Source organism: Bison bison, unplaced genomic scaffold, assembly GCF_000754665.1.
Source record: "Bison bison bison isolate TAMUID 2011002044 unplaced genomic scaffold, Bison_UMD1.0 scf7180017864379, whole genome shotgun sequence".
NCBI lineage: Eukaryota > Metazoa > Chordata > Mammalia > Artiodactyla > Bovidae > Bison > Bison bison.
This window is the reverse complement of record NW_011494951.1, coordinates 4323723-4334757: the sequence shown is the minus strand read 5'-3', so window position 1 is coordinate 4334757 and position 11035 is coordinate 4323723. Positions and strand designations below refer to the sequence as shown.

The 11035-nt window shown below is 43.9% G+C and overlaps 1 protein-coding gene across 2 annotated transcripts in view; it reads left to right on the top strand.

The window, feature by feature from the left end:
• Nucleotides 1-11035, top strand: part of CLNK (cytokine-dependent hematopoietic cell linker) — a 209256-nt gene that overhangs the window by 8254 nt on the left and 189967 nt on the right. For both annotated transcript variants that reach the window (XM_010857269.1, XM_010857270.1), the window contains exon 2: nucleotides 7833-7885. In XM_010857269.1, the coding sequence (XP_010855571.1) occupies nucleotides 7875-7885 (11 nt within the window). In that variant the 5' untranslated portion in view covers nucleotides 7833-7874. The remainder of the gene's footprint in view (nucleotides 1-7832; nucleotides 7886-11035) is intronic.

Sequence of the window (11035 nt, the reverse complement as noted above, 5' to 3'; positions counted from 1 at the left end):
TCTTGTTTTAATAAGAAAAAGCAGCCACTTTTAATTTAGACCTGCTCCTCCAGCCTTGACCCAGTTTTGGTTGCAGTTATACACCTTACCTTTATAACTGATTCTAACATCCTCTTCAGCAATTCTTAGTTTGCTTCTGGTCATTTCCTATATCTATTTAAGTACCTTATCATTATTACAACTATGTTTCTTAAACTTTGCAATAAACAGAGGCTAGTATTTTTATAAGCTTCATCTTTGAGGAATAAGTGAGAAATACTTGAGAGCAAAAAAAAATGTCCTTACTGCAAAAGCATTGTTTTCCCTTCATGAAATATTAATTTCAGATCAGGTTGAAATGCAGCAGAAATATTTATGATAAAAATGTCTCAGTTTGGTAGCATGGGTGAACTCCCAGTGGAGAACAAGAGTTCTCCTGGATAACAAGGAAATACGATTTGTTACTTTACATGTTTCCAATTGTTTAAACTGCTTATGATACCATAAGGGTATTAATTATTTTGGGATTAAGATTCTCCCCCAAATTCCATCTATTTATAAAGCAATTCTTTCCTTCCTAACACATCCACTGAGACCCCAAGTGGGTTACAAGCTCAGAAGTAGCCTTTCTGGTTTTAATGCCCAAATTTAATGTACATTCTTTTGGAGGTCTTAAGCACGCTCCCAGTCTGTAGAATCTTGTTTCTTTAATTTCAGTTTTTTCTGAAATATTGATATGTTTTAATCATCAAATCCATTACCTTTACAAAATACTTTTCAACCTACAAAGTGAGCAAATCTTTGGGATCATCTCCAAAATGGTGGGATTAATGGCCCAAATGGATGACTAGGATAGGAACCCCTTTACTCTCAGAATCCCAGTCAAGCCGTGCACCTCTCTTGACATGGCCCTCTTTATACCTTGAGGGAGGTGAAAGAGACTGATAGGGAGGGCAGGGACGGATGGAACAGCTATTTCTCAAACAGGTTCATTTTGGACTCCCGGGGCACCCCAGAAGCCTGCTGCTGCTGCTGCTGCTGCTAAGTCGCTTCAGTTGTGTCCGACTCTGTGTGACCCCAGAGACGACAGCCGACCAGGCTCCCCTGTCCCTGGGATTCTCCAGGCAAGAACACTGGAGTGGGTTGCCATTGCCTTCTCCAATGCATGAAAGTGAAAAGTGAAAGGGAAGTTGCTCAGTCATGTCCAACTCCTAGCAACCCCATAGATTGCAGCCTACCAGGCTCCTCTGTCCATGGGATTTTCCAGGCAAGAGTACTGGAGTGGGGTGCCATTGCCTTCCCCACCCCAGAAGCCTAGGGGTCTGTAAACCCCAGGGGAACTGTATTACTGAAATGAATGCATAGATGCACATGGCAAAATAAATTAATGACGAGCATATTCCAGCCCTTTCTCTTAGGCTTTGGAGCCTGGTGTACATTCAGGCAATTCTAGCACTCGGCGTGGCATTTATGATTAGCCCTGTATTGGCTTCTACCTCTTAATGCAGCTGGTATTTTCCCTTGTTGGAGAAATAAACAGGCATCATGAAAAAGGAAAAAGGTATCTTCTTTCTGTGGATTCCCAGAGGGCCCAGGGTCTCTTCCTGCTCAGACCCTTCCTGACCATGGGACCTAGGAGGCCAGGTACAGTCTCTTGGTACAGGCAGGATTCAGGCAGCATCCCCATGGCAGAACCAACTCTTGACATGTTAGCACCATTTGTAATAAGCGCCCTGCTGTGACTGACAGGTGGCACTGGAGCATCACTTCCCTTTCAGCAAGAGCCATGCTTTGGCTTTATTTCTGTGGCTAACTGGGAAGAGAAACTGAAATCAATGCCTCAGTTCCTATAGAAAATGAATGCACAAAACACGATGAAATGTCCCCATTTCTGGGATGCTGCAGCCTCTCAGGGTGCCTGAATGAAGACAAGTATCTAATGGTGCTATTTTATCTCAGATCACCTCTAGATCATGGAGATTCCTGGAGAAAGACCTGCAGCCCTGGGGGTGGCAGTGGGGGGTGTGGGGAAAGGTTCCTCAGCCTGGAGACCCTTCCCCACTCCCATTATCATGTCCCAACTAGGGGTCAGGGTTATTTCTAAGGAAAATTACAGGGGCCTTGGGAAGAAGTTCCTGACCCACAGGGAACTGGTGGATCCCCTCTGGGCATGCCTCCACTGTATCCCTCTAGCTCCTTATGTTCCTCTATTATTTATAGATATGCATCTTTAATCTCACTCCCTTAGAGTTATTTATGTCACTATGGAGAACAGTATGGTGGTTTCCTAAAAAGTAAAAATAAGACAACCATATAACCCAGAAGCAATTTCACTACCGAGCATACACCCTGACAAAACCATAATTCAAAATGACACACGCACGTCACAATAGCCAGGACATGGAAACAACCTAAATGTCCATCAACGATGAATGAAAAGGAAGATATGGCATTTATATACAACAGAATATTGCTCGGCCATTAAAAAGGAACAAAACTGGGTCATTTGTGGAGACATGGATGGACCTCACACTGTCGTATAGAGCGAAGTCAGAGAGAGAAAAATAATCTATATTAATGCACATATGTGGAACCTAGAAACATAGTACAGATAAACCTATTTGCAAGGAAGGAATAGAGTGGGAGGAAGAAGGGATGAGCTGGGAGATTGGGGTTGACCTATGCACACTACAATGTCCAAACAGGTACCCAGGGGGAATCTGCTATCACAGCCCAGGAAGCTCAGCTCAGCGCTCTGTGATGACCAAGAGGGGCGGATGAAAGGGAGGACGTGTATGTATACATATAGCTGATTCACTTCATTGTACAGCAGAAACTGGCACAATATTGTAAAGCAACTATACCTCAATAAAGCAATAATAAAAAATAAAACGAAGTACTATGGAAAAAGCAGACAAATGCTATGAGGGCAGAGCCTTGCTCTGTGGTGTCTAATCCCTAGTATCTGGACCATGTCCAGCACTTAGCAGACCTCAGTACATGTTTGCTGAATACATGAATAAATTCTGAGGAGGGCATGGCAACCCACTCCAGTATTCTTGCCTGAAGGATCCCATGGACAGAGGAGCCTGGCAGGCAGTCCATGGGGTCACAAAGAGTTAGACACAACTGAAGTGACTGAGCATGCACGCAGGACTGCTAGGAGAATCAAGTGTGGTTATTGTACTTTCTGTAAGAGTGGGAAGTGTTAGTGAGTGGTGGGTGTGGAGCAGATGGAAATGAGTGAACTGAGGTTCTTACATCCACTTTCTCTGCCTCACTGCCCAATAACATGCCTGGGGTATTTAAAAAATACCAATATCTGGACTCCAGCTTGTAGAGCTGACTCAGACTTTTGGAGGCATCAATATATTGCATTGGCCAAAAAGTTTGTTCAGGTTTCCATAATAAGTTATGGAAAAATCCAAATGAACTTTTTGGCCAACCCAAGAAAGAATCCACACCTCCCTCATCTGGTGGTCATGATTTGCAGGTAAGCACTTCTTATTTCTGGAGACTAAAACCCAAAAGTGACATAAGGCATTTAATTATAAAAGTTCAAGTTAATGTGAATCACCATTTCTCCATGTCTTAACTATCTTCTGTTCTCATGTCTTCCTGACAAGAGTCTTACTGACAGCTATTATGTTATCCCCATTTTAGAGATAGGCAAACTGAGGCTCACAGCAGGTAGACAAGGTGTCCCAACACCTAACTGAAACATTTGAAGTCCAGTGGTTTGTAAAACCATCTTGTAGAGCAGGCTACCTGCCACCTCTGAATGTTCGGTTTGGTTTTGTAGAAAATAAGAATGATAATACAGATCATATGGGGTTACTGTGACAGCAGCTGGGGACACAGTAGATGCTCAGTGTTTGTTCCATCTTTTTAAAAAGTGTATATGTCGGGAAGGGACGGGCATGGTCTTTAATAGGTCACATTTGTAGAACTGACGGACATGAATCTTTGTCTGATTCACCACATCCCATTCTCACCACATCCTTTACAAAAATGACTCAGATCAGGTAAGACCTCAGCGCTCTCAGACGGGGCTTAGACATTCTGAGTAGAGCAAAGCCCTGTACTCCTCACGGAGGGCCATCCATTCTGTCTTGTGGACAGCACCACTTGGCTGACTCATCCTCTGATATGGGTCAGTAAGACCCCAGTTTTGCTCTTGAAATGCCAGAGAAGTTGGGATCCCTTTATAACATTTTAAAATTATTTTTGTACAATACATTGCTCACATCTCTTAAAAGCTGCTAGTAAAATCTCTCTTTTAAACTTTTACTAAGATTTTAAAATACAAACCTAATGAGCACTGATGTTACAGATTGCATAATTTTCAAAGGTTTAGGTACAAAGCAAAAGCTAAGAATTCCTTCCCCAACCACTCCTCTGTCCACTGCTGATGCCCTAAGTGTTAGCACTTTGTCAAAAGTCTTTCTGCAATTTTGCTCTGCAAGGAGCTCTATTAAAGAAGACAATAAAATGTGAGAAACATAATAACATACTTCCAACTTTTTTAAACCATTCTTTGTCACCAAGTATGGAGGGATTGCAGTTTTTAAATGGATTTTTTAAAGGAATCTTTGAGCTGGAAGAGACCTATTGGGCCCAACCTTTTCATTATTCAGATGAAAAAAACAATGAGGTCCAGAACATTCCAATGCTTTGTTCAAGGCTACACCGTGGATGGCTGGAAAAGAGCTTTCCTGACCACCTCCCCAAGGCCTCTGATCCTAGGTTATAAGCTTTGGAGGAAAATACCCTGTACCTGTGATTTCTTCACATTGTACATAAGCTTGAGCTGAAAGCTAGGCACAGGGGTAGGTAACCCTCCACAAAGATAGCCTTATTTTGACTCATTTCAGCATAACTTAAAACTCCTGGTTAATGAACTCAAAGGAATGAAGGAATTATATATATTTTTTAATTTTATTTTATTTTTAAACTTTACAATATTGTATTAGTTTTGCCAAATATCGAAATGAATCCGCCACAGGTATACCCGCGTTCCCTATCCTGAACCCTCCTCCCTCCTCCCTCCCCTACCCTCCCTCTGGGTCGTCCCAGTGCACCAGCCCCAAGCATCCAGTACCGTGCATCAAACCTGGACTGGCGACTCGTTTCAAAGGAATTATAAGCAAGACATTCAAAATCATAAATGCTCCCAAAGTGGGAAAGGGGTTACAAATTTGACCTGCATTACTGTAATCAAGTCACTGAATTACTCTAAATATTAATATCCAAAAATCAATGTCCATAACCATGCTCTGTGCTTAGTCACTCAGTCGTATCCAACTCTTTGTGACCCCATGGACTGATTCCCACCAGGCTCCTCTGTTCATGGGGATTCTCCAGGCAAGAATACTAGAGTGGGTTACCATGCCCTCCTCCAGGGCATCTTAGCAACCCAGGGATTGAACCCAAGTCTCCCACATTTCAGGTAGATTCTTTACCATATGAGCCACCAGGGAAGCCCAAGAATACTGGAGTGGGTAGCTTATCCCTTCTTCAGGGATCTTCCCAACCTAGGAATCAAACCAGGGTCTCCTGAATTGCAGGCATATTCTTTACCAGCTGATCTACCAGGGAACCCTGTCCATAACCGTACATATCCAAATATAATATGACCAATGTTAAAACAACTTGTAAGCTTTACTTTGTTATGCAAGGGAAGACATATCCATATTTCCATAATGTTTATAGTTTGTAGGATATTTTCAGAGCATCAGCTTATTTCACACTTAATACTGGAAAGAGATAACATGGACATTCCCATTTATAAAGGAAGAGAGGCCAAGTGCTCCTACAAGGTCATGTGCTGGTTAATGACAGCACTGGAGGTCAGTTTTCAGTCCAGGACTCTTCCAGGAACTGATGTCCATTGCTTGTGTTATATTGATGAAGTCCTCTTCCTCACTGGACAAGACAACTTACAAAGAGGCCGTGAACTGGACACTCCACAGTCATCCAGAGAGAATGGCCAGAGTACCTAAAGGCCAACCCCCCTTTCCCTGTATCCTTTGTTGACCTAGAAGCACAGGGTGAGGCTTGCTGTAGGGTAGGACATAGGGTATCTGGGGAACTGGAGTTTAGTCCCAGTTTTTTAGTAATTTTCTTGAAGCCAGTGGTCCAAGATCACACAGCTCAAATCCAAATCCCATCCTTTGTCGCACATGGTCCTTGACGATCAAAACCCAATAGACCTTCCCAGGTTCTTTTTCACATGCTACTAATATCCAAGCTGCTGGCCTCTGTGATCCCATCAAGCCATGCAAAGTCTCTGTGTCACACTATATATTCTAACATCTTCACACCCTTGCACATGGCACCCCATTTACCCAGAACAACTTCCATAAATCAAGAAGATGCTGACTTAATCTGCAAGATCCAGATCAAGTATGATCTCCTTTATGAAGATCCCCTGGGCTGTCCAAGACAGAGTCAGAATTCATTCTGTTTTATCTGCATCTGTTTTTACAAAGCACTTTGCTAACAACCATCATAGGGGGAGTTAGAATAGAATCTACCTTATATTGAGTTTTAGGCATGCCTGGAGGGAAGGCACAATATTTGAATAAAGTTAGTTTTCAGTAAATGCTATTGGATAGATGAATGAATGGATGGGTGGATGGATAGACGGACATATGGATGGCAGAATGGTATAGGAGTACCTAAAGCTCAGTGGGCAATATGGTTGAATTGCTAGGAAATGGAATGCTTGAGTCCTGTAGATTTGGGCTCTTATTGCAGATGGGTGACCTTGGGTGCATAATTTAACCTCCAAGGATCTCATTCTCTTTAAAAGTGAAATCCACTCTCTACCCCACTGCACTAGCTTGGAGCCCCAGGAGGCTGATGGATAGAAGTCATACCAATGGCTCCTCACACTTGGCTTCCTGTTGAGTTTGGTCAGTGGAAGAGATTCAGGGCAAGAGACCCATGAGATGCAGATTTTTATTCCACCCACCACAGCTCAATCCCTGCGAGTCCCTCACCTGAAAGTCACAGTTCTTTTCCCATCAGCCTGCTTCTGGATCCCCGTGACCACTGGCTCCCTTGACCCCTCCTGGCACGTGCACAGGCACAGCCCCTCAGGCCCTTCACAGTCCTTTGGGATCCCCTACACCCTGCCCAGACCTTTTAAACCATCTCTTTATTAAACTGTTCTCAGATTACCCAATTTGAGGGTGCCATCTGTTTCTTGCTGGAACCCCAACTGATCCCATGGGTAATATCCTTTATACCTCCCAGAGTCCCTGTGCAGCTAAATGGGGATCATGGATGTAAAGTCCTTGTTGAATACTCTCAGGGTCTCTGCTGCTGATTTATATGCTAAGTGGGACTAATGATCTCTCCAACGCAAGCGAATACAAGCCACAAATAAACTGTCGTGTCCTACGTGACGCGGTATATAAATGTAACTCCCAATAAATATTTCATGGCGAAGTCGCACTCTGAAAGGAAAAGCATCCTTTCTGCACGCACTTGGGCTCCCCAGAGCAGAGCTTGGGCTAATGCACCCTGGGCGCCCAGGGGAAGCACGCGATGGCACGTCAGGCAAAACCAGGCTTGCTCAGGATAGGTGTGCCCAGCTCCCCGGGGGGCAGATTGGATGAATGCTGACATGAATGCTGACAGAAAGAGGACAGCGTGTCAGGGAAGACGTCCTCTCCCCCATCCCCTCCCAAAATAAACCAATTATCAACCTGGATTGATTCTCTCTCTGTCGTTTCCTCTAAGCTGCCACCTGCATCCCGTCTTAACAGGAAGCGACAGGAGCCTGTTCACCGGAATTAAAACATGTTGCGGAAGGCCCAGTAATGAGCTTGCTTTTGTTTCCACAGGCTGAGTTGAAGATCCCTCTCATTTGCCGGGTGCCAAGAAAGATGAACAGACCGTAAGTACCGCAAGGTCGCCTTGAGCGTGCACCTAGCGTCTCCTCCATGGGGACGGGAGTAGGGTACTGGGGAGAACCGCCGGAAGGATGCGGTGTGCCCACGTGGAAAGGCCGGGCTTGAGGATGTGTGGGTGCTCAGTGATTTCTGCAGGAGGTTCCTTGTTCTTCCCCAGTGCAGTCGGGGATGTGGGGTTAGGCAGAGACTAGATACCCAGCATCGGAATGCCAGGAGGGCATCCAGAAATACCACCCATCCACCTCCCACCAGGGTGTGAAATGAAAATTAACAGAACCGCAGCATGCACACTTATTCCCACAGAGAGAGCCTGGAATCCAGCTTTCTGTCTGTGGAACACCCAGAGCGGGTGCTGCGGCTGGTTTAGGATCCTGTCTAAATGTGTATCTGAATCAGCAAAAATTCATCCCATTTCAGATGTAGTAAAAAAGATAGCAGGCCTCCAAAGTATAAGAAATATTTATAATGAAAAACAAAAATCCTTTAAATTGGGAAAATTGGGTGCCCTGATTTTAAAATCAAGCTATTTATTTATTTTGCCGTTTGGAGAGGCAGTACTGTTTTTCTCCTCTGTGTGAAAAGAGCAGTCATGTGAGAAAGAACAAGGATTACAGAGTCAGGCAGACCCTACTATCAACCCTTGCTTTGCCCTGCTGTTTTATAGCCATACAATATTCAGGAAGTTTTACCTGTTAATAACTCCCTGGATATATTAACCCTTTCTCTGGGAAGAAGGATCTGGCCTGGAAAGGAAGACTGCCCAGGGGTAGCCCATGGTAACCAGGTGATGCCTGGGTATCACAGGTGGGCACTGGGCACGTGGTTGACACCAGGGTGACACAGAAGCATAACCCAACAAGAGACTTAGACCCCTCTTGGGGGGCAAAGTAGGGTTACTTTGACAGTCTCAGCAATATTTGCTACAGGCTTCTATCTGGCTTGGAGGTCATGAATCCCTCCCCTTCAGTCCTTGCTTCTGTTTCTCTCTCTGCAGTTCTGCTCTGTGCCAATAATCTCCTTCCTAAATAGGAGAGGTGTCTCCCTTTCATGACTTGAGATGGCTTTGCTTTTAGTCAGATCTTGGTCGCTCAGCAGTTGCTCTCATCAACGTTCCCAAACGGTAGTTTTTTTGAGTTCAGCTGTAGAGTCATATTGGATGTGAAGCTGCCCATACACAGACCAGAAAACAAATCAAATCATCATAACATCATAATCATGAGTTTTCTATCTGAGGATGTTAAATCTGAATCTGTACTTTAGCAAGATCCCCAGTTGATTTATATAAGCTTGTTAAAGTCTGAGCAGCATCTGACTGTAGAGGAATGGTTCACAGAGCTGTCTCTATCGCAGTACCCTGCAGAAGTATCTCGAGTATTTGTCAACTCAGGGAAGGCAGTTACGTATCAAAGGTTACATGAGTGTAAAATGGAAATTTTCTTCTCTCCCTACACACACACACACATACACACACACAAATATACACACTGTACATACACACAAGATTTTGTTCTGCTACACCTTGGAGGGAGCACGCCTTCCTCTGTGAAAACCATTAACCCAGTTTGTTCAAGGCAGTAGATTTTAAATCTGACTGACCATTAGAATCATCAAGGAAGCTCCAGACAAAATTTCAGCAACTTTCCCCAGACCAAAGAAATCAGAATACCTGAACAGTGGGCCGTTCTACTAATGCACAACTGAGTCTAACCTGCAGCTAAGCTTGCAAAATTCTGGTCTAAGATATCTTACAATTCCATAATCTAGAATTCTGATTTTCTAACATGAAATTCTAAATGGCCTTTGTAACTACGGCTATTTACTCTGAGCCACTGGGCAGTTTTACAAAGAATGAATAAACATAATGAGAGGATGATATAGAAATAGATTATATATTTATGCACTTGCACACACATATGGGTACATACACAGTGTGAATATATGCTCATGCTTTCCCCTTCAAATATATCAGCTGGGTCAAAAGCATTTACTGTACTTGCTTTTTATTGCTTATTTCACTTAACATAATCTCTTTAAGCATCATCCATCTAGTGTCAATTTCTTTCCCTTTTTTTAAATTCCTTCAGTGAGTTTATTTATTTATTTTTTTGGCTCATTTGTTTTTGAGAAGTACAGAACAAAATACAATTCTTGGAGGACAACTGCTCTACAATACTGTGTTGGCCTCTGCCACACATCAATACAAATCAGCCACAGGTATACAAATGTCCCCTCCCTCCTGAACCATTCTCCCATCTTCCCCACCATCTCACCGCACCCCCCAGGTTGTCACAGGACACTGGGCTGAGCTCCTTGTAGAAGGTAGAACAGCCATTTCCAGTGACTGGGGCAGGGCAAATAAGTAGCTGTTTAAAGTATATAGAGTTTCCTTTGGCAAAATATTGTGAAGTTTGGTTGCACAATGGTGTGAATATTCTTAACCATGACTGGACAGTATACTTAAAACGGTTGGCATGGTAAATTTAAGCTTTATATTGCTTTTCTGCTATTTAACATGAGGCTCCTTTGTGATGGACATGTACACTCTGCTGTATTGAAAATGGGTAATCTACTGCATGGCACAGGGAACTCCACTCGGTGTTGTGTGGCAGCCTGGATGGATAGTTTGTGGGAGAGTGGTTACATGTGTATCTACGGCTGAGTCACTTCACTGTTCACCTGACACTATCACAACATTGTTAATCAGCTGTTCAGTTCAGTTCAGTCGCTCAGTCGTGTCTGACTCTTTGCAACCCCATGAATCGCAGCACACCAGGCCTCCCTGTCCATCACCAACTCCCGGATTTCACCCAAACTCACGTCCATCGAGTCGGTGATGCCATCCAGCCATCTCATCCTCTGTCATCCCCTTCTCCTCCTGCCCCCAATTCCTCCCAGCATCAGAGTCTTTTTCAATGAGTCAGTTCTTCACATAAGGTGGCCAAAGTACTGGAGTTTCAGCTTTAGCATCATTCCTTCCAAAGAAATCCCAGGGCTGATCTCCTTCAGAATGGACTGGTGGGATCTCCTTGCAGTCCAAGGGACTCTCAAGAGTCTTCTCCAACACCACAGTTCAAAAGCATCAATTCTTCGGTGCTCAGCCTTCTCACAGTCCAAACTCTCACATCCATACATCG